General features: G+C 33.9%; 1 protein-coding gene across 1 annotated transcript; it reads left to right on the top strand.

Moving 5' to 3' along the window:
• Positions 1-24100, top strand: LOC123527623 (receptor-type tyrosine-protein phosphatase S-like). Its single transcript, XM_053523884.1, has 21 exons — positions 1-102; positions 2095-2154; positions 5128-6798; positions 7592-7709; positions 7947-8035; positions 8423-8634; positions 11136-11223; positions 11722-11786; positions 12167-12203; positions 13377-13480; positions 13761-13886; positions 14080-14228; positions 14764-14899; positions 16097-16225; positions 16497-16602; positions 16830-16906; positions 18658-18792; positions 19440-19565; positions 20062-20219; positions 20435-20570; positions 21280-24100. Exons 2-21 carry the CDS (start codon positions 2106-2108, stop codon positions 21355-21357), a joined length of 3789 nt encoding a protein of 1262 aa, XP_053379859.1. The 5' UTR covers positions 1-102; positions 2095-2105; the 3' UTR covers positions 21358-24100.
• Positions 24101-25601: the final 1501 nt, after the last annotated feature.

Raw genomic sequence — 25601 nt, 5'->3', positions numbered from 1 at the left:
AAACACTTCATGCGAACATATTATACCTCAATTTGAGGCATATTAATGTTGTGATGGACGTAATACTGCCGGTGATAATTTCCTGCTATACGTTTGTCTAAAGTACGTGTTCTTTGTCATTTTCATATATAGTTACTTTAAAGTGTATATTGTTGAAAGCCGGGATAAACCGCATTGTTTTGTATTTCATATACCGAGAGAAAAAAAAAATCTGCAATGTTTTGTAAACTTCCAACGAACTGTTACAGAAGTGTAATGTATGTGTGTGTTCATACCGGATAAATTTCTATTAATGACTTACACTGTTTCAGATTGAGTTGCAACTATTTTGGTATTTCGATAGTTTCAGGTTGTCTTATGATGAGAGTTATCTAGTACAGAGAGTGTAAATTTAAACATATGTTTAGATAGACTGATGCTGTTATGCATAAATCCAAAATGACATTTTGTTACAAAATGTGTGTTCGTCATCATGTTACATCAGGGCCCTTCCTCATTATCTTCTATGATATAATATAATATGGAAAAATCAAAACGTTATTTTGCATTGCAATACAAATCTTATAGACCTAGATGAACAATCACCAATCCCTTTTTACTGTGAATGTACAACCTCGAAATTGCCTCCAAAATGTATGTCAGGCTATCACTTGTAATTGTGATATCATGAAAGACTGGCTAGATATAGAAGTTTTTCATGTATTGATTTTGACGCATATCAATTAAACTCAGATATAGAAATAGACCAGAGCGTTTTGTGTGAAATGATATTGATACCAACGCATGCATGTCTTAGACTGGTAACATGCTATTTTCAATATTAAACAAGGAAATCCCAAACAAATCATTCTTGGCATATTTTGATTCCAGCAAAGCATCATAATTATTTGACGCCCACACTATAATAATGTTTTATGAAACGAACTAAATAGCACTATCGCCTATATCTGGAGTCTCATAAATAGCATTTGGTCACTTTTTAATCGTTGAAGATTTAAATTTGAAAGACCACATATAAACTTTCACCATGTTTTGTATTTCTAAACTACATAACATTATTAATTTAGGAAATGAACCAGCATATCATGCTTTTGGAACTGTAACAATTATCTTTTATATACAAAAATGTTCGTCCGGGTTTGCAGAATACGAAACAAAATTTCTTTTCAACCACAATGGTAGATAATCAAGGAGTTTAAATAAAGCTCATTTCATCGCTAATTCAAGCTCTTGTGCTAACCTACCAATAGTTTTGAAAGCGCCTTTGAACGTGTTTATCATGAAAAGGACGGTATATATAACTGATAATTCTTTTATCCCAAACGAGACTAAGCTGTTTGATCAGTTCAAGCTATTCATTTAAACGTCAATTTATCGAGAACAAATTGTCAAAATACGCATAAATGTCCTTATATTATACTATAATAATCAGAAAATATTTGTATCATGTTTTACAAATTCAGCTAAACCGATACATGAAGTACCCACTTTGCCAACAGATTGGTGTGTAATATTCAAGAAAATAAGATTGTAATTTTAATTGTTTTTTTTTTCTTTTTTAATTAAAGATAAGCTTTAATTATGCGATTCATTTATTAGCGTCCAAAAGTGCAAAAGTTAGTCTTTAAAGATATTTTACTTATTACTTTGCACATAATACGCTATAGCCGACTCATTTCGTTTGAAGTACAAAAACATGTCATCGGCATTATTTCCAAAAAGAAATGTGATTACCACATTAAAAATGCATATCCTTCATAATCATTTAACAAAGATTATAGATACGAATGATGCCCTTATAGCCAAAAAACTTTTACTGCATTTTATATGTTCTCTATTCTACAGAGACGTTCTATTGTAAGTTGTCATATGTTTTAGTCGTGAATTCAAAATTCTGTTAGAGTTGCGGATAGTAGATATAAATCAAACAAATTGAAATTAATGTGTTACTGGAAAAACTTTGTTTCCTATATTTTTGAACTTATCAGTACCTTGCAAAACGTACGCGTGTTTCTATTTCCAGTCCCTTGTTTTTGTGTGATGAAAAGACAATAAGTGATGAAAGACAATAATATCAAAGAATCTACTTTTCAGTTGACGGAACAATGCTTTATTATTCCCTGACAAGTTTTTGCATGTTGCACTTGATAGTTGGTAAGTTGAACCTCTAACTATATTTTATATCCCGTTATATTATATTTCGTAATATTTTCATTCCCCATATAGTTTTTTGGAAAGAAAGAAGCGTCAATTTTTCATAGCAACATCATTAGTATATTGCTATCAAGACTGGCCCTTTCCGAGAGATTCCACGCGAAATCTTACGCCATTCTCAAATGATATGAACAAAAATTAATTGTTTGAAGAATCTTCTCATAAAGGACATTAAATCACAACTACAACTATTTATTTTCTGACAGTAAAGATCAAAACTGAATCGGAAGGAACATATGATTTTTCACTCAAATTAACCATATTCTAAATGAAAATACTGGAGGAACTCTATTTTTATTGGAGGGCGTATAACAATAGAACGTGATCGTTTTTTGTTTTTGGCTTACAAATGTATCTATTAAGATATAAGAATAAGAATAAATCGATATCCTAACATTTATTTTAATTAAAATGTAGCGCAATTCACGACTTTGCAAGTTCCAGTGTGATTTATACCCGTTTGATCGCCCCAACCACGGCCCCCTCCCCAACACACATATAAAAAGCGTTCAATTCTTAAATGCATTGTGCACCTTGGTATACTAAAAATAAGTATGACCAAATCATGAAATAATGACACACGATAATGGTGCATATTATATTTTTATAACAAAATATGCTACATGTCAATTTATAGCCTAAAATTAAAATGATTATCAAGCTTCCCTCATGACTCTTTTGTTTTGATAGAGTAAGTACAGATGGTATCAATCTGAAAATTGCACGAGAGCAGATTGGTAACCAAATACTAACCTAATTAATAAGTCAGATTTTGAATACCAGCCTGCACAGGTGCTTTGAAAGCGACGCACAAAAAAAACATGTATATTTAATCATAATTGTTTCTTCCCAGCAATTACCGTGGCAAGTAGGTGGAAATATTTTTTTATGATCTCCCTATTTATAAAACTACTGAAATGGAAGAAATGGTTATATATACAGAGGTACATCAACAACTAATATTAGTGTTGGAACTTTACTACTCTTTCTTTTAGTTCCAGGGAATGCCATAATAGTTTTAAAAGTTCGTTTTATCATGGAAGTCCATTTGCTTATCTCAGAAAGACGAGCACAATGATTTACATCCAGAGGTGGCAACTTCCAAGAGCGCTGTATGCTCACCATGTAGCAATTTGGCAAATAACAGGTCGTTATCGCTCTCCGCATTTAAGTCATGTTGAGAAGGTGTTAGTTATTTTTTGTTAGGTTTAATGTCACACTGGCATATTTGTAAGGGTATGTATGCTAGATCTGGATATAACGAGCACGATTTGGACAGGCACAAATGCTACTTTTTTCCTTTTGCAAAAGAGGATGTTGTACGGAATGGTGTAAGGTTACAGTATCATACCGTCGCGCGTCGTTGTACATATTGTTCGCACCGTGCGATAGTACGATATGACACGAGACATTAACGCTAACGAAACTTGGCGTGTCTTTTCGTACCAGACACTATCATGTCTCTAAACGCATTCCGTAATGTTGCAGATGTATATATCGCAAATTGATAATTAAGACATATTTATTCCAAGTTTCGAAAAGTGAATCTACGCTCAATATATTAATATTTAATTTCGTTTTTATTTTATTCATGTAACATAGTTGTGTTGTTGTTGATTTTTTCAAAAAGAATATAAAGACAAAAACGTATTCCAAGAAAACTGTAGGTATAACTATCAGCCGATTTAAAATTAGATTTGTTGACTTGATTCAAACACATTTTCAACATTATATTAAACAATGAAGGTTAGTCAACAAGCCTAGTGTTCTGGATTCTGCAACTTTTAATACTCGTGACGCATGTAAGACAAATTATCCATATACGTACAGGTGGCGCTGTCTTGTCAAATAACAACGAGCCTGAGCGTCAAGCACATGTCCTTTCGATTCATTCTTGTGCTCCGCCTACTGAAGTAACCAGAAAGGCTATTTGTACGAGTAGGGTTTAATTTGCTCCTAACACGAATATAAGGGGACGATCATTTAAAAATGCGAAAAGTTGTATTAACATTTAATAAAAACGCTACTGAGAAACTCTGGTGTCGCTTTGCTTTTTTGTTGTTGCAAAATCTAATCAAGCTAAGCATCTTTTCTTATCCAGCCTGATTATATACAGCAAATAGCACTTTTAAGGAGGTTGTTAGGCTGATTAGTCTTATGTTGAACATCATATTTTTCAACTATAACGATTATGCAATGATGGCAAGCTACTCTATCACATACTTATGGGTTCTGCACCAGTATTGAATTTTTCTCTGCTTGAAACTGACGACTTCTTCACATGACGGATGAGTGGAGGAGGACTGATTTTATACACAGTTTTTATTTTTATGTCAAATAACCAAGGGGGATACATAATTTTAGTTGTTATACATTGTTGCAAATGATAATAATCATTTAAAACTGGTTTGCTTCTAAATGCAACAACCTCCGACAGCCCTCCTATATTATACTTGTGTACTGTACACGACCGTGCTGAAAATCAGCTAACTGGTCTCAGTGTCTTTATGCAATGTTATACTAATCAAAGCCCGTGCAAACCATTATATTCCTCGCCGCTTTGGGGTTCCGTATTCATGCATTAAAAGGGCTCAGGTTAGTATAGCGATGCATACCTGCTTTTATGATCCAAATTGTTAATGCTTTATGTGAAATAATACATAGAAAATGTACAAAATGACGAAATTTCAGTTATATTGTTGTCAACACGTCTACCATAAACGTTTTACACGTAGAACTTACGTCTAAAGCATTGTTAAATTGTACAAATTGATTGTTAATTTTTGCAAAATTGGTTATGTAAAAGAAATGTTCATTACAAAATATTTAGATGTCCTTACAATCAAATATTCAGAACGGGAAATACATTATAAATATAAAACATACAAGACTTTTACATTGATTATATTGTAGCTTCGGCCTTGGATTGTAACAACAGGACCGACTGTCTGTGTTGCATCGATCAAGAATGTGAGACACATCCTTCCTATAGCTGGATGAAATACTATTGTCCCAAAGGATGCATTGATGGTTACAGGGGCGGACAGTGTTACCTTAAATGTTCTGAAAGTTGTAAAGCTTGTGCAATAGATGATAAAGACAAATGCACTAAATGTTTCGATGGTTATTTCCTTGGATCAAGGAAAGACTGTAAAGGGGTTTGTCCTACCAACTGTAAAACGTGCACCTCTATATCTACTTGCAATGAATGTAAAAAAGGTTTCTACAATAAAGGTTCTTTTTTGGACTGCCGATTTCTTTCCTGTCCTATCAATTGTATATGCGAAGAAGCAACTTGTGTTTCTTGCAGAGATGGTTTTTATAACACCAGTATATTATGTGAAAGTGCATGTCCCAGAAATTGTGCTTCTTGTTCTTCTGGAGATGTATGCACAAAGTGCCATGATGGATATTATAGTGGATATCAGTTTGATCAACAGAACATTGATAAATCGGAAGCATGTGGACATAACTGCAGAAAATCTTGCCTAAGTTGCATTTCATATAATAAATGTACGCAATGTAATGAGGGTAGCCACGGACCAACTTGTGAAAAGAAATGTTCAATAGGATGTGATACAAAAAATTGTTCTATTGCTACTGGAGAGTGTAGCTGTCGCGAGTCTTTTACTGGCACCGACTGCACCAGCTGCACAGCGGGTAAATATGGATTGTTTTGCAATATGTCATGCCCGTCGACTTGCATGAATGGTTTATGTGACAAATATTCTGGAGATTGTATATTTGGGTGTGTAAGTAATAATTTCACTGGAAAAAGATGTTCCGAATGTGCAACTGGTATGTTCGGTAACACATGTGATGAAGCATGTTCTGATAATTGCATGAATATAACCTGTGAAAGGGACAGCGGGAAATGTTTAGACGGATGTAAAGGCAATTTCAGTGGTTCGTTTTGTAAAGATTGTGTGTCGGGTAAGTTCGGACCGAAATGTAAATCAGACTGTCCCGAAAGATGCCTTCATGGAATTTGTCAGAAGGATTCTGGACACTGTTTAACTTGTGACGGAAATTTTGCTGGGGCTGAGTGTAATAGATGCATATCTGGATTTTATGGTATCAGTTGTAATGCAACATGTTCTAAACAGTGCTTAAATAGTACGTGTGACCAGATAACAGGAAACTGTAATGGAGGCTGTAAAGACAATTTTTCAGGAGATAAATGTTGCATAGAAAATGGCTCCTGTTCAAAATGCGACACAAATAATAAATGTAGAGAATGCAAAACTGGGCACTTTGGGCAGTCGTGTAAGAAAGAATGTCCTACTGGTTGCGCAAGTTCTTGTAACATCAGTTCAGGCGTTTGTGATTTATGTAAAGAGGATTTCTTTGGCTCTTCCTGCGATTCGAAATGTTCTGATACTTGCAATAAAACAACAGATGTTAACAGCTGTGATCAGTCATCCGGAAGGTGCGTTGATGGATGTATTACTGGTACATTTGGTGATACATGTAACAAGAGCTGTAGTGGATATTGCGTAAACAATCAGTGCGAAAGAGAAAGTGGATTCTGTCTTTATGGCTGTACAGGTGGCTACGATGCATCAGTTTGTTCTACACACTTAGGTATATATATTAAATACCTGTTTATTAAAACCTTATTCAAATAACTCTGTTGTAAGTAGTAATGTTTCATTTTTCAATAAGATCGCATAAAACCGAGCTTAAGTGAAATATAAATAAAACAATTTTCTAATAAAATTTAATTACAAAGTTAAAAACTGGTTCGATAATTCTTTAATGACGTTAATATGGCTGCCAAAGTAACATCATACACAGTTGGTTACGAACAGAATAATAATGAAATGACTCGTTATTCAGGACCAGAACAAATTTACACGTGGTTTCTTTCGTCACAGAGGAACTATATCGTTCTGCCGGTCAGTCATTCAGACGGTTGCTCAGTAATTAAGGCTTAAATACTCAGACAAAATGAAATGAATAACTGTGGTGTTTTAATGAGTGTAATTGATCTAGGGGTTACTAAGTTTAAGGTCAATACCATTTAGCAGTTGAATATAATTTGCAGTTGAGATTGTAATAAGTGATAATAAATATAACAGCTTACGGTCATCAAGTAAATGAGGGTGTTTAGAGTCTTTTTCCTTATCCTCAGTTTGATTGAAAAGGTTTCCATAGAGATAAAAAGTAAGTGCAACTAGGAACACAAGTTCCTGATGTTCAAATTCTGTGAACCAGTCATCAATTTTTAACTTAATAACAAAACGTAAATAAGCAGCTTTTATGTCAGAATGTTTAGATTAATATTACTTGTAAACTCAAAATGTTGCATAACGTTAGAATTTTAATTTGAATCAACTGGTTGTTTATACAAGATCTTATATATCTGTCTTAACAGGAAAGACGTTGGATAAACCTGATCAAGTGAACGTTACTGGACCTGTTGTAGGCGGGGTAGTCGGACTAATAATCTTAACAGCTGGGATAATTGTGACGATTTTGTTCTACAAACGAAGGTTAGATATAAATTAAACACGGGTATCTTTGATTGAATTCACCAGTTGTATGCACGTCCTAACTTTCTACATCACAAAGATGTTAGAACTAAATTTTGTTTGCAGGAGCCTACTGTTATTGTCAAGCCTTTGCAGTGTCCTATCACTATATTTTTGTTGTTAATATCAAAACATATGTACATTAATAAGGGGGTTTTCATAAATTTTCATAATATTTGTACGCATATTTTGATTCAGGCACATGAAGAACAATGAAGGAAGACGACAAAATGCGGAAATACAGAAACCTGAAACCGAAGAAGAGCATATATATAGAAACATTGCTGGTAAGCATGCATCTATCATTTGATTTGTGAACAGACATAGAAATTGTTTGTATTTATAAGTAAATAATCAACCTTATTTTTCACAGGTGAACTGTGACACTCGCAAATTGTTAAATTACTACAGCCGCTCTGTGTTTGGGATGACAAATTTTTATTTTATTTTGCGGTTAAATTAGACTGCTTATTTTTCTACATGATATTTAGAAATCTTTGTGACAGTGTTATTTCGTTATCCGTGTCAGATATTGCCACTGTATATTTGTCCAGCTGTCAATAGCTTAATTACCCAAATTACACAATTTTAATTTTATTTTCTTGGCATTATTACTTCCTCTAATTTTCTTAACAGTGTTAAGTCCGAATTATATTTAACTCGTGATATTACAGACACGACACGGGGGAAAGTAAACGAGGAGAAAACATCAGGGAATGATGCATCAGCTGTAGTAGATATTATTGACGTTAAAATAGACAAGCCAGCTGATAATTTACCCCTGAAAGTGTATGACAACATTGGACAAAATAACCATCGATTGAAAGTGGAGAAACTACTTACGTACGTTAAAAAGGAAGTTGATTCGGTTGAAAGTGAATTCATGGTAAGTTATGAATTTGGTTTATAGTTTGTTGGACTTCTGGCAAACTAGTACAACCTGAAGTCTCAACATGCTATGATCAAACTGTTGAAAACCATGGTAAACTTTTCTGTTTCAATAAATCGTTTTCAGTCATATCTTAATCATGTCGTCTTTGTTTGATACAGGTGCTACATGAAGGACTCTTTTTATAATCCAGCAAAAGTGTAATTAAAAACCGCAGTACCTTTCAGCGATATTTACTTTTGCATCATTTGCTATCATATACACTAGGTAAAAGACATCAAATTATGAAAAGCGAACAAAAAAAACAAAATTAGACTGTACATTTAAGTACGTTGTTCTTCTGAAAAAAACGGCATGGCAGATACGCAGTGAACTTCATACTTCATATGAAAAGGCTACAGTTTCAGAGAAAATTGTTTACAGGTGGCTTCGTAATTTTTTTTTTTTAAAATGGTCAGAGAGTCTTTAAAGACGGGACTCTTCTTGGTAGGGTGACGTCAAAGAGCATTGCCGCTGTAAGAAAATTGACTGATAAAGACGCCAAAGTACAAGATGTCCAAAATAGCGTCTTGGAATATCAACGATGAGAACTCGTGAGAGTCTCACTAAGCACTGAGGTTTGTGTCCTATGTGTGCGTCACATGTTAACCGAGGAGCAAAAGGCCATTAGGGTCAAGTGTGCTATAGAAATGCTAAAAAGGTTCTAGAATTAGATGATCGCACAATGTCACATTCCTGGATATACTTACTGGGCGACAGTGTCGCGTTGAACACACATTTGCTGCAAAAAGGTTACGGTAGGCTAGTAATTACAAAAAGAACTAAAAGTGTCGTATTCAGTTTTCTTTAACTCCAGGGGTACTGTTGTACAAATCTCTTCACAGTCAGGAAAGTCAGTCACTGGGTCGTTTTGTGGAGAAAATGTTTTTATTTTCTTTTGTTTTGTGGTTTAACCTCACACCGATACAGATAAAGGCCATATTGTGACTTTGTCTTTTGATGGTAGAAAGAGGACTAAAGGTGCCGCTCCGTGCATCATTTCATTACGGACAGGCATTTGGGTAGAACCAGCGACATTCCGGGCCAAGCTAGCTTGCTTCCTCACAAAAAAATTCAACTCCGCGATTGAGTCTCGAGCCCGCATCGGTGACGGGCAAGTGATTTGATGTCAGCGGCCTTAAACATTCGGTCCTGTTATAGAGACAACGTAAAGAAACAAAGTGCTGAAAGCTGTTAAAACGCAAATACTAAACAAATGCGTCCAAAGACTGGTTTATTTGCGTTTTCCATTTGATCCATGACATCGCTGCGGCTCACAAAATTGTCATTGTTCAAACATTTCTGAGAGATGAAAAAGCGGTACAAATGAATCACCCCGCTTATTCACCAGATCTAAGCCCTTGTGCCTTCTTCCTCTTTCTAAAAGGGGTTCTGGATGGGCGCAAATATCCATGAAATACTGTAAAGCACCTGGTAGTGGTGTTTTTTCTGTTATTTAAGAATAACTTCTCTTGGATTTCTCGACTGCGAAGGTGCTTTGAAGTCGACACATAATACTTTGAAGGGATAAGCTAAGTCTGAAATTGTACATACACAGACTGCGGACCAAATACCAGCAAGAATTGTCATTGTATTTAGATGCTAGTATAATATCCGAAATATCACACATAAATGAGTGATATTTAGGACATTATACTTTGTATCTAATGTAGTAAAAACAGCAGTCAAAACAAAGCAAATACTTTTCATGTTTATTCAAATTCACAAATCTAGCGTACCATTTTAATGTAATATATGGATTTATGAAATGCGCATCGTGCGATACTTCCTTGTGAAATATCTTGTAATATATTTGTAAGGCTAGAAGCTTGTAGTCTAGTAATATAAGTATTGGTCGCTTTATGAAATATTAAAGGTAGAATATTCATAGGTTATTAGTTTGTATCGAGAAATATGCACGAGCTCTTCAGCGGAAATATTGCGTGCCTTTAGGACCGCATTACCCTTCCGCTGAAAAACGAGTGCATATTTCCCGATGCAAATGTAATAACCTTTTTATTATATACGCTTCTACACGTAAAAATATTATGTAAATATCATAAATATGTTCAATAGCCTGAATAGGATTGACAATACTGAACTAAATAGAAAAAATAGTGCAACAACACACACTGAATTACGTCACGCACCCGATATGCGTCAGTGTATGAAAACAATATTGACGTTTCCGGTACCAGTGTAACTTAACGGGGAATAGGAACAAGCATGTAATAACAGGTCTAATTACTACTATTTTCGTACAAGAGTGTAAACTTCCTTGTTCATTCTTCTGAATGAAAAAATATTTGTCTAGTGTTAATTTACTTTGAAGTCTTGTCACGTTTTATGTAATATGATAGACATATTATTTTGTTTGATACTTTTAAAGACCTTAAATACCGGAAAGCAATTTTAAAGGTCTGTTCATGTCACGATTACATTACAATTTTCTATTTCAGAAGCTAACTAAAGGCTTAACAATGACTTGCAACTTTGCCAGACAGCCCGAATATAAAGGGTTGAACAGGTACACTGAAATATACCCGTGTAAGTATAAACTTTAAGATTAAATTAAGTTACCGTGTTTATTACAGGAAAAGTATTTCAAAGTAGAATTGACATAACGGAAACGCAAACTGATTTTTTTCTTTATATATTTTTGCATAAATTACTAATCTGTAAGGTACATTAAGTGCGAATTTTATACCTATGTTTAAAACAAAACCAATATGTATTCTTTGTAAGTATATCTAGTGACTGATTAGATTGTTTAATTTGCGAAGAGTTATACAACTTTTTAATAAACTATATTTTTGTATGAAACTTTTGTGTACGATGTGTATCTATAACCTGAAAGTGTAGCAAATTCATAAAACATTGTTTTCATATAGATACTAATTTCATATAAATTTTTGGTACTCTTAAATGGTGTTCTAGGACAAGACTGTGTAAATTACTGTATGTAGTAATTCATAACTTTGATTGTAACATGCATAACTTTTGTTTAAGTGTTATATAAGAAATTCTAATACATACATACTGCAGATGACCATTCAAGAGTGACTATTCCTGGTCAGCCGACATTCTTTATCAATGCTTCTTACATCGATGTAAGTATATGATTCTGACACTGTATCTTGAGTGTTATGTGTAGCAACCAGTGAAAAGGAAGGTAAGAATGCAACTGTCTAAGTTAATTGATAGATACATGAAACCATAGAATGCAGCTACGTTCATATTTAATAGGTGATTTTGAGTCATATCTATCTTTCTTTGAAATGATGACCACAATTGCAGATATGTCTTTTCTGTAATAGCAAACGAATAATTCAACTATGTCACCAGCGCTTATTTTAAACATCTAGAGCATGTGTAAATGAACGAAAAGTTATATGCCACTGGATTATTTAAAATAGTAAGTCAGTACAGAATACGAACAAGTTACGATAATGTGTATTTTATTATAGACGTTATTTTTTTTTCCTTCTAGGGTTACAACAGAAGGAAAGCTTATATTGCCTCTTTAGGTAAATGTATTTTTGTCTCTAGATTGATTACAAAAAAATCTAGATAAAAGTCTATCCAGGCATAGACTTAGTCATAAGTAGTCCAAATATAACGAGTCCTTATCCTTATTCATTCCCTAGAACCTTTTCTAAACGCACAGTGTTTTATTTTACTAATCTGTTTCAATACGTATCGAACCTGAATACTACTGTCGAATATTTGATAAAATCATCGTAAGAATTTTGCATCCGGAACGAACAGAAATACTGAAATAAGATGAAATGAATAGATATAGAGGACTATAGATGATAAATGTAACAGTTAAAATCCCTTCTGTTGTAGAGATATAGTTATAGGGATATTTGACTGAGATGTTCTAATCCCAATCGAAATAACGTTGATTCTACACGGAATATAGAACAGCCTGTTTGAGCATAAGGCCTGATAGCCTATATTTATAACTTAAACGAGTTTATGACCTTTTTTGATCACCTATATCGTATAGTTAGTATGAAACATGATTTATTTCTGTTTATGCGCATGCAGCGACCGAATGGATTTTAGCTGCATACTGCTGTCCTTTGCTGGAGAGGATGAAGAAGTTATACAAGTATCACGGCGCTAATAGAACCTTCTCTTATATTTTCATTTATATATTATTGGACGATTAAATGTACCACATGTCACATCAATTCAATATGTACAACTAACACATTGCGACGGCGTCTGTGTTCTCTACCTATCTTTTGACAGCAATTAAGATAAAACAATGCAAATATAACACTGAGAATGCTGCAATACGAGAGCAACGTCAAAACTTTTATCGCAATTTTTCAACATATTTAAAGCTACGGTCGACATGCTTATTCGTGGTCGAACTTTATTTATAAAGTACATCTTTTCAATGAAACAATAGTTAAAACTATCGTTACAAGAGCAGGTAATAAATCTAAGCCCAGTGCGTCTTAATAAAAGGAAAAAAGAAAGGAAAGGTCCTTTGCCTCTGTCTCTATTTTACGTATGTTTTTGTCCTCAACTGCTCCTCCACGCCTGTGCACTTTTATGATACTAATGCTTTTAATTGATGGATATCTACCATTTAAATTACACTCTTCTTCGCGGATATGTTAAAAACAAGTTGTTACACATTTTACTAACAAGCAAGAAAGAAATCTAAAATGTGTCATATTTAGGCCCTACTGCAAAGACTACAGATACGTTCTCTACATTCTGGAGTATGGTTTGGAATGAGAAATCTGACATCATTGTTATGTTGACAAATCTCCGTGAATCTTCGGTAAGTGTGTAAATTATGTAACATCAAAATGTAATTAGAGAGATAGTAAAGACGTGTTATTAAATTACACGTTATACAATTGTACTTTAAGGGTTAAACTAGAATGATATCACGATAACTAAAATCATTTGTGAATCCTTACTACAGCAACTATCTATATATTTTAGATGTACACAGCATAATAATAAGTCATTTTGCAACGATCGTTTTATCTCCCTTTACTGTAAATTGTTTAAGCATTGTTGCAATAAAAACAGTTAGCATTTCGATCGATTAATAGGGCATGAAGTGTGAACAATACTGGCCAAAAGTGGAGACAGATACGTTGTATGGACAAGTTAAAGTGAAATGTCGAAGTGTAGAAGAATATGCCGAGTACACAGTCAGAACATTCACTGTTTCAAAGGTATGGATATTAGTAACTTTGCACACCTTAACAATGAAATTTCTGTTTGTGTTTCAGTTATATATTTCTTGCATCTAATTATTTAAGTCATGGACAACATATGTAAATGACTTAAATCTTTCGGTATATAATACGCCATTACGTATAATTATTTGCTAGATTACGTAATTTGTGTTTACATATTTCGTCTTAGGGTCAAGAACAGAGAAACCTGCTGCAGTTACATTACACGGCATGGCCTGATAAAAGCGTACCGCTTGAGGTAACCAGCCTTGTAGAATTCCGACAAAGGGTGAAGGCAGTTCCAGTGACGTTTGATGGTCCTATTATAGTCCATTGCAGGTACATGTATAATTTAAAGAGGAAATGTGGCGTTAAGATATTGTATTTTATTTTGCTCTGAATTCATTTTTTTTCCAATCAGATTTTTAAATCACCTGACAGTACACTATAGTTCCGCATTGTGTGAAAGATAAATAATAATATCGTACCATTTGATATGGATTTATATGTTTATGAAACGATAAAATCTACTGACCGCTTATCGTAACTACACGAAATCAAACGTCAGTAATTCGTTGCAACGTTGTGAATTAGTGTTGTTGGATTGTTGTGTTTTTCACCAAGAATAAATGCATGCAGTAAAAAGCCTGTCAGCATTGTTCCGTATGGGTTAAATTTAAATTGTTCCTAGATGAAATAAAACTCGCATTAGATTTGTATCGTGATCTTTTTTATGTGTAATCCTTATATCTTAAACAGACGATGTAACTTTTGTAATTTTTCGAGTATCTAATATTCAATGCAAAACTTTAATTTTGATGGCTAAAATATATGAATTTCTTTACTTGTTAATAATGCTGTATGATTTTGAAAGTGCTGGAGTAGGTAGAACAGGAACCTATATTGCTCTAGACCAGCTTACAGAGGAAGGCAAGTGTGAAGGATCTGTTGATGTATTCAACTGTGTAAACAGAATGAGGGAGCAAAGGGTCAACATGGTCCAAACCGCTGTAAGTATAGATAAGGTCCAGAATGCTGTAAGTATAAATATGATTTAAACTGCTGTAAAATAATAATTCTCAATATATAATGCATAAATCCCAATCGCTGTAAGTATGAATATGATCCAATCCATTGTAAATAAAATCTGAAAAGTAGATCCCTCGGAAGCACCGAAAACAAGGCAAACAGTGAAAATTGCAGACTCGGTTTGATTGAGTCTGTTCATGAGCAGTAATGGAAAATGCAACACTGCCCACGCCATATGAATCAGACTGCTGAAATAACAAATATGATCTAAACAGCTGTAAGTTTAAATATGATCCAGACTGCTGAATATGGTCAAAACCGCTGTAAGTATAAATACGATTCAGATTATAAGATTATTTCACTGGTTGTAGGTGCAGATGGGAATTTCTGGCCTCGAGGGTAACTGTTTAGGCGGTAACGAGGTTCCTACCGAGTTACCGCCTAAACAGTTACCCGAGAGCCGGATATTCCCATCTGCACCTATAACCAGTAACGGAATCTTTTTCTTGCATACCGATATCAAGATACAATAATAATAAAAATAAAGTCAGTCAAACGGCTTTCTTTTAAGCCTATTTCTTATAGCAGCGTATTTGAACAAACCGCGGAAACCAACGTCCGTAAATAGGAAAGACGTCATGACGTTTCAAAGACAAATAGCAATGTTTAGTTCCGGTTTTGATTTATCAGTTGCAGAGTAACGTTATGAATTTTTGAAAAAATAACGTGTTTTGAATCAAGAAATATACTATCAGGAACAAAGAGGAACTGTCAAGGTATTGGATTTTTATTCCGTTTTTCGAAATAAAATATAAATAACTACATAAATCTTCTACATATATGTAGTTCGTAATACGTCATTTAAAGCACGAGAGTCATCTTACACCCCGGGGTGTAAGATGGATTTTTCCAGCACCGGTAAAAATACCGGAAATCCCCGTCTGGTATGCAATAAAGCTGTTAGAATAAATATGGTTCAATCTTCTGTTGGTATAGATTTGGTCCAAACGGATGGTCCAAAGAGCTCTAAAATAAATCTGGTTCAGACATCTGTTAGTATAAATATGTTCCAAACTGATATCATACTCTAATAAAATCAAAAGAATATTATTATGTTACAACTCAGATATGTAACATACAGTCAGATTTTTATTTTCAATATATTTGTTAATTCATAGGAGCAGTACATATTTCTTCATAAATCCCTGGTACACTCGCTTTCTTTCGGCTGTGAGGCACTGACAGCTGAGCAGATACAAGGAATTATGTATGACACAGATGACAAGATGTTCGCAAAGCTGTATCAGGTATTCAAACGAAATCAGCGCATTCATGTTCAGAACGTATTAGTCCAAATTCAAATACTATATTAAAACTTGAAAAAATAAAATAATGTTCTATGTATATTTTCAAATAGATTTGAACTGTTGATCTGTTCGAATGTCACAGGATGTCTATTACTCTCTATTTAAACGGAAATAGAAATATGAACAGATTCGTTCGTTACGTTTTACCAGTAGTGAACTTAAACACGTAAAACACGTTAAAATCGCATTTCATTCATTTTTCTATTTTAAGACATTACGGCTAGAAGTTGATATCGAGAGCAAAGAAGAGGTAAACGCACGTCAGGAGAACAGACAAAAGTATAAGGACAAGAACCGGCGACAGTCTGATATACCTGGTAATATAACTGGCCAAAGAAAATACAACTCGATTATGTTGGTACGATGGAGGAAAACCATAATTTTATGTAAACAATGCCATTCCTGTCAGGATTAGTATCAATATATTGTAAATCTATTAAATTGTATAAAACGGTATAAGTTCATGTGACCAGTTTATTGCTTTTCTGATACTAAAATGTAGTATTTAGTCTTATTCTTCAGTATATCTTTTTTATATTTAAAGGAGACAGTAGTCGAGTGCGTTTGTATCTATCCAGGAAAGACGGACAACATGACTATATCAACGCCGTTTTCATAAATGTAAGTATGTTTTCATACTACATTGTATGTTGAAAATAGGGTAAATACGAGGTTGGCATGCCCTAAACGCTTTTAAAGCCCCAGTTTCCTTTATATAGGTTACTGACTGTTCCAAGGCAGTGCCCCTATTTTCAACTTGTTGTTAGCTTCTTTCTCTTTACACCCCAAACCCCTATCGTTGCACACCCTGCATTTGCGCTCCCTTGTTTTGGCATCCCCTCCCCTTTTACTATGAGTATGTTATCGTGCCGACCTTGATTTTGGCAGCCGGAATCCTAAGGCGGTGCCCGATTGTTGTTTTCTCCATCATACATGTAAGTGCGTTTGTGTGCTTGTGCATGTGTGTCTTGGACTGTGCCTAACAGTGTTGTTATATCTTACTTGTCTGTATAACTGTGTAAGCTAGTTATATGTGCGGGTGTGTGTGTATTTGTCTTTTGTACATTAGTGTCTATGCTGCTTTGGTTTACGTTGTAAGGTAACTGTGATTTAGGAACGTAGCATTCCCTTTAGAATATTCATCCTTGTTCCCCATATTCCCCGCCCCCACCCATCCCCACCCATTTCTACCCCTTATCCCTTCTTCCTCCAACCTTTTTCTATATTATGCATAAAATTAACATGTACTTGTTGGATTTTTGAAGCAACCCGTCAATGATGTTTTTTCCGTTACAGTTTCTTTTTGTTGTGGGCCTACTTTGCAAATGCGTGATTCTGAGGCTGTGTCTGTGGTGCTCTGTGCTTCCGAGAAATCTAACCTTACCTTTATCATGTAACAATTACTATGTTCTGTTTCTATGCTCAGAGAACATGACTGTTACCTGGGCATATACTGAAGTGCATTGTTATGGAATCAGGAAAAGCATGCTGTCGCTATTCAGGGTGGGGGTGGGGGTGGTGTTCTAAACAAAACACGTGTTGGGAATTATAATCATTAAAACAATTCAATGTAATACAGAGTGATTATATAGTGCGTTAAGTGCGTTCTTATTTAATACAACATAAATGTTTACATGAACAGAACATTGAACAGTCTCAATCTAACTGAGGCTGTTATTGTTTTTGCTTGGTTGTGTAATATGCTTCAAATTGATCTTTTTGCAAATGTCATTAACTATCAAAACATCAGTCTTTAAGTGTCGTGCGGCGGCTGGAAAGTACAACATCCCTCACGCACCCTCTAGCAAGTTGGTGACTGGGTGCATATTTTCTTTTCAACTCATAAACAGACTTAACCAAACCGAGGCTGCTATTATTTTGCTTGGTTGCATTCTGTGCTTTCAAAGGATCTTCTTACAGATTGTATTATGCGAAACCCTGAAACATTGAATGGACTCCATAATTACCAAGGACAAAAACTATAATAACACTGAATCCAAATACAAGGAGACTTCTAATGGGTCTTCTAACAGGCTTTATCATTTATGTCAGCATCACTGAGTTTGTAATATTTTTGGTATTTACATTACCAAAATAAGCATGTCACAGTAACTAGTATGATATTTTAATAAACTTTGCCGTCTTTCTAGGCTGTGTAACGACTTCTTCAGGGATCCTCTATCTGTTTGTTTTCTCACCGGTTGTCTAGTTGTTTTCGTCTATGTATTTATGAGTATACATCCAACATGTAAAGACACAAATAAAAGCTAATGCAGGGTTCATTTACAGAATGCAGCTGCGTGATTTTGAACTGCATTTGTTTTCTTGTTTAATTAAGGCTAAAATCAATAATATTTAAACTATCACTACAGAGTTTCAGGATCAAGAACCTGTTCATTGCTGCACAGTCTCCGCTTTCAGGAACTGTTGAAGACTTTCTAAGCATGATTTATCAACAGAATAGTACATGTGTGGTAGCACTAGAGGAGCAACACAGTCAACACAATGTAATACGTAGTTCTTTTGTTTGCAGTTATGTAGAGTTCTTTTGCTTTATCGCCGTAGATGTTATTGTGATAGATTAGAATTAAGTATGATAATGTTTGATACATGATAGCGATCAAGTTATTTTGAATTCTGTCACAAAGTCACAGTTAATTTGATACCATTTGATCATAAATTAGCACCATGCTACACCAAATTAATCAGCAAAACCTGAACTGAGAATCTGATTAATCTACGAAAAGTGTACACATAAACAGTGCAAAATATAACATGTCATGTCCTGTCATCCCAAAATACTTGTATATATATTTGAGTCTGAAATATTTGGCTGCACAGGATGGCAGTCATCCCATAGACGTTTATCATATAGAAATAACTATGTATAATTTCGAGTCATAAATATTTGGCTGCACAGGAGGGCAGTCATCCAGTAATCGTTCATCACATAGAAATATCTAGGTACATGTATATATTTGAGTCTTAAATATTTGGGTGCAGCGGAGGGCATTCATACCGCTGACGTTCGTCATAAAGGCATACCTGTGTATATACTTGAGTCTTAAGTATTAGGGTGAACAAGAGGGCAGTCAAACTGCATAAAAGTATTAACTTTCCATTTATTAGAATGAGAAAAAAAAACATTTTTCAGGATGTTGGACAATATCTTCCTGCTGATAATGAGACTTACACCTTTGGTAATTTTACCATATTGAGCTCAAAGGGTGAGACAAAACCACAGTATGTCTTGAAGAAATTGTCCATTCGCAATGAGAAGGTAAGTGACCGAAAAAAATCAAACGAAACAGACACTGATCAAAACGCCGACGATAATGCGTGTGTAAAGTTTGTCACTTACCAAACAGATCTCTTACCGAAATGGATGTACGAAATATGACTCTACAATTGCATACATTAGGAATCAACCTTATCTATCGAGATATATATATTTATAGCTCATTAACGAATATAATAAGCTACAAAGCATTTTTACATAATTTTGCTGTACATAACATATTTATAACATATCAGAACTGAACGTTATCCTTACGGTTTCTAAAATGATAATATTATACGTTTTATTGAACGGATACATTTTGGATGACGGTATATGTTTTAGTCAGATTTTCAAAAAGTTTTAATGTCATACCAGATAGTATCTAAGGTACATAAGGTGATTTATTTTAATCACTTGAAATGTTAAATTACAAATATAAACTCACATATTATCACACATTCGTCGATTTAGAGCTTGTTTAAAACAATATTTTCAGGGTGAGGAGAAAACAGTTTCTCACTTCCAATACAAAAACTGGGAGAAATCTAAGAAAGTTCCAAATAGCGCCGAGGAATTTGTCCAGTTTATAAAAGAAATAGAGGGCTTCATCCGTCGACGAATGGAGGACACACCTAATATAGTAGTTCACTGCTTGTAAGATGAATTAAATTCTTCGTTTAATGTAAAATGTGTTTTTCCCTCTTTCAACCCTTTCCATTCTAAGAGGGTAAATGTGAATTCATGCATTTATAGTTATTACAAAAAGATGTAGATTAATAATAATTGGGGGTTGCTTTTAGTCTTGTTTTAGATAAAAGCGTAGTAAAGGAGATATGAAATATTAATATATATAAATATATTTTTTCAAGAAACGGCTACGAAAGGTCTGGATTATTTTGTGTCGTGTACAAACTGCTAGAGAAACTGGAGGCAGAGCGACAAGTCAGTGTTGTAAACACTGTGAGGAAAATCAGAACACATCGGAAGCAGTCTATAACGTCTGTGGTAAATTAATTGATCAATTAAAAATCATAACAGTTTTATATTACGTTGCAAAAAGGCGCGGCAAGGTTTAGGGGATACCGGTATTGCATGTTTCACTACCTGCCATGAACAGATTCAATCTAACCGAGTCTGCTATTTTTTTGCTTGCTTTCTGTCTCTGGTTCCAATGCTTATGCTTATATATTTCTATAAGTTAGTATATCAGCAGTCTCAAAGTTCCGTATAGTGTCTGTAATAGTCTACGTGCACTTGGACTCAGTGTCGATACATTTTCTTGTCCTTCCGGATCATGGGGTACATTCAATTTTAACACAATCGTTGTCCGCTTAAGCCTATGGTAGTGGCATGACGGTTAAATAGAGTGTGCTATTATTTTGCATGTTTGCATTCTATGTTTCCAAAAGATCTATTTATAGATTTTATTAATGAATCGGTTCTTCTGATATGTCTCCACAAATACATTTTCAGCGACATTCTGACTTGATGTTAATGTCTTGTCTCACTGTGGGAACAAGTACTTGCAGGGAATCAGGTGACGGCGGGAAAATTATATGAATGTTTTTAAATGTCTTATATACTGCAATAGGTTTACCCTAAATCAATAAAAAGCAAACCAACGTTTGTTACAGTAAAATGATAATCTTAAATATTTTGTACCTTTTGTTTTATTTATTTTTTGTTATTGCATTTGTATCTTCTTATATTACAGGAACAACTTAAGTTTTGTTACCAGTGCATTGCCGCCTACATGGAAATATACAACATCTACTCGAACTTCGCTACATGAAAAATTGTACAGCTGTTGTTCAAGATAGTTCCAAATGTTTAAGGCTGGACAGAGTGAACAGTAAACTCACAGAGACATTAAGACAAAGTAACTGTAGATACTTTTTTATGTACATAGTATTTGCTTACTATTGGTTTAACATCCCGTATTTATTACTAATATTTTTAATGTACATATTTTCAAAGAAACGTGTTGTATATATATATTAATTTAATAGAAACTTTTAACGCCCCTTTGATATATGCTTGACGGTTTCTTTCAGAATTCTAACCGTGCATTTTTTTACACATTTAGACAAATATTTTGTTAATGACATAACAAAATTTCAGTATTAACAGATCATGCATAGACATCACTTCATTCGTTTTACAAGATCTGCCACTTTCAACTTAGTGTCCAAAATCACATAAACGTAGCGTTTTTATGAAATACGAAAGTTACGATATTAACTTTTCACTCATATATGGTAATATATCACCAACTTCAGGTTAATCCTCAAGATATAACAAGACAAAGACTTTTTTGTTTGTTTTTACCTACCTTATATCCAAATTCGGTTCATTTGTTATGTACATTTTTGCAACTGTTTGAAATTTGGTTAAGCCGTAGAATACATAAAACAATATTATAACATCTTCCGACTTTGCTGGAATTTTGATATATGATTTTTCTAAATATGTAAGAAATTTCAAAGGCGTAATTTAAGTAATATGGAAGATACTGACATATATAACAAGGGGCGTTAAAAGTTTCGTAAAGTGTACATTATAACCTCTCTCTAGAGCGGCCCTCTCTTAAGCAAAAACCTCTCTATAACAACATCATCAAAATTTCCCTTAGCTGAAATATACTATCAAATTTACCTCTCCAGAACAACAACTTCTACATTACAGTCAATATTTGTATTTCTAAAAGGTTAAGGGTATTGCTCTACAGAGGTTGTACTGTGTATTAAATCAAATAGGAGAAGAACTCTATAAAACATTGTCTTTCGTTCTAATCCTGTCCATACAGGACATATGCTTATGTAACTATATGTACATTATATGGAATGATATGTTTAAACTAAATAGAAGTGTGCTATGGATGTTTATCAATCAATGTGTATATAAAGCAAAATATATCATTATATCATGCAACAGCCTGAAAATTATTAATATGAGTGAAAGAGTAATGAGAGTTATTCATCATTTTGTTTGTCACGTAATTGATATTGTTTTTTTAAAGGACAAGGAATGCCTGAAAATAAGTTATTTCCACAGGAAAGCCATCATCAAGCCTTTCATAACGCTGAAAGAAGTTTTAAAATCGGACAACTATTGAAAAAGATATTGAAGTTTGAAACTTAAGAAAATGGCTTATCATGGAGGCAGCCATTGATGACGACGTTTACACACTGTTATATCCTTTATTTAACAAATAATCTTTGTAATAGATTAATTTGATTCTTGGGTGTAAGATGTAAAACATGGTACTTTCTTTCATTTTAGTTGGAAAAAGTAGGGGAATAATTTTACAGAAATAAATGAATTCAGTTCAAATATAAACCAAGATATTTTACGAATCCGCCATTTTCTTTCATCTTCCTATGGAAACAAAATCCGTCATTTCAATCAAACATTGAAATGTTAACAGCTTTCTTATTTTAAGCCAATTTTGAAAATTCGTTCACTTCTTTAAACAGTTTAAGAAATCCTTACAAATGGAATTAACATCGTTGCCTTTCAATTTAAATGCTTTGAAAAATATATGCTCATTAACATAGATTTTACTCACTTAACATACACAGATATTATCTAAGCAGAAAAACAATTAAATGTTTGAAAAACTGATCGATATATTCTAAGGTATTCAAAATGCAATAGTTCCTTTCATGTTTTTGTAAAAAAATGTTAACCCATTATTATAACTGGTTTTCATGAAATTACACGCTAGTATGTCATTGAAGGTTCCATGGTCACCGCCGTATGAATACATCTGTGGATGTTTCTAAATTGATTTTTGTACTATGTTGAGTTCTGCTCAACCTGGAGCTAGAGGGCGTGGGCGTAGCATGCATTTTTACTACCGTCAATGAAGAGGCTCAATCAAACCGAGCCTGCAATATTTTCGTTTTTGTCGTGTTGAGCGACCTGTGAAGTTTCCACGTTTTCTATTTTAAGGTCATACAGATACATAATACAAATTTCCATGCAGAAAAACAATACATGTTATGTAGCGTTAAGCTGACATTTTCTCCAAGTGATAATTTTGATTTGAACAAAACGCTGCTTCCATTCCTGAAACGTGTATTTCTGGTAATTTCAGTTCACAGAGTACATCCTATATACTTTGTTTACAATCCGTTATAGCCTTTGTTGGTGACACGAGGGATACTGAACATTTCATATTCTCTCAAGGATCAAGTCTAATATCACTCTGTATAGTCGACTTCTGTGCTTCCAAAAAGACGACACAAAAGGGTCTATACTCTTTATAAGCAAGTTGAGATAATAAAATACTGTTGCCTCCCATCTACTACTATCTGAAAAGATCAGCCAGTTGGTTAAACCTTTCATTTTTATAAGATATCTTACACGTTTTCTTAACTCAGATATTTCAGTAATGTTGCTTTTATCCTATCTTTATGCTCTTGATATTGAATATCATTTACCAGAGATTTATCTATCTACGCCCGTTTAAACCGTTATAACTATAATGACGTTTGTAACAAGAGGGTTATTAATTAAAATAGTTATCCAGATTCCTGTTGTTTTGTTTCTATTTATATCAAAAAAGGACATTATACATGTCCTAATCGAATGGTGTTTGTCATCATACATGTAATTATGAGGATACAATTCAGCTGCCTTATAGAAAGTTTGGCGTTCAACCCAAAGAGCTGTATTAATGTATATGGGACATCTGGGCTGTTCTGCCTCTATTAAAACGCGAAAGTCGCCATTTGAACTGGACTTTGTCAGCAAGTCATAAAACCCAGCAGAATAAAGAAATCTTCCTCGGCTGATACGTCAGTATTCGGTCTAACAGGGCTAGTATGAAATTGCTTTATTTATGCCTTTATATGAAAAGGGATACATGTTCTGAACTAGTTATGATAAAACATAAACTTTACCCGGAGTTTTCAAATACAGAAAACATATTGAACTATGTATGATAAAATAGGGTTATTATAATAGTAGCTCGATCTATTCGTCTCGAGTGGATTTTGGCTAGATCGGATCTTACGAGGCGCGCAAGTGCCGAGTGTGATCCGACCTTGCAGATCTACGAGAGCCGAATACAAAATTCCAGATTTAGCTACTGTTATAATGACCTTTTATTATATACCTCCACCTTTTTTGTTGTTGTTTTGTAATTGAACGGAATCTGCAATGTTTATCGATGTTAAAATGGAAGTTAGTGAAGTTTTTATGTGTGCTATTAATAGAACTGCGTCATGTCATGCAAATTAATAAAAGTAGTCTGGCAACATACAATACATATGGTACAATACGGATTTTTTCTGCCTTGTGAAATACAAACCGATTTTTACAGAATGATAATCTATATGATATATGATAAAACAAAAACTTTACCCGGAGATTCAAAATACAGAAAACATATTGAAATGATTATGATAAAACATGATCTTCACCAGAAGTTTTCAGATTCAGAAAACATATTGAACTGGTTGTGATAAAATATAATCTTTACCAGAAATTTTCAAATACAGAAAACATGTTTATGCAATTGTGTTACGCATAACGGGAATCAAACATTTATTATTAAATTATATCTGTATATATTTGAAGCAAACTTTCAGTTAATAAAAGTTAACGAAGAGTGATTTGGCGTAATAAACTAAATTAAGAGCTATGGAAAGTCTGTTTCACCTATTTTATTATCACTGCAAAAAAGCAAACATTTTTCGACTTATGACATTAAATGTTATACTTAGTAATAACATAATGATTCCGTTATGTGTAGCATTGGTTTTTGTTTAGTTTAACTTCAAAAATCATTTTCTACCGAGGTGTGGTTTTGTGGAAACAGTTGTCCTGACCAACTCATAGCAGTTCACTGTAAGATCCTAACTATCACATTGCATTTAGAGGAAGCATATTGCCGACAACTCGATCAAAAATATGCTCTTGATACTTTAAACATTTAGAAAGAATTAGGCACAATCAAACTGAGCGTGTAATTATTTTGTGCTTCCAAGATATCTTGATAGACATTTCATAACTTATGTCAGTAAAACG

The sequence above is a fragment of the Mercenaria mercenaria genome, chromosome 14, assembly GCF_021730395.1.
Source record: "Mercenaria mercenaria strain notata chromosome 14, MADL_Memer_1, whole genome shotgun sequence".
NCBI lineage: Eukaryota > Metazoa > Mollusca > Bivalvia > Venerida > Veneridae > Mercenaria > Mercenaria mercenaria.
Note: the sequence above shows the minus strand (reverse complement) of the source record. Positions and strands in the feature narration are given on the sequence as shown.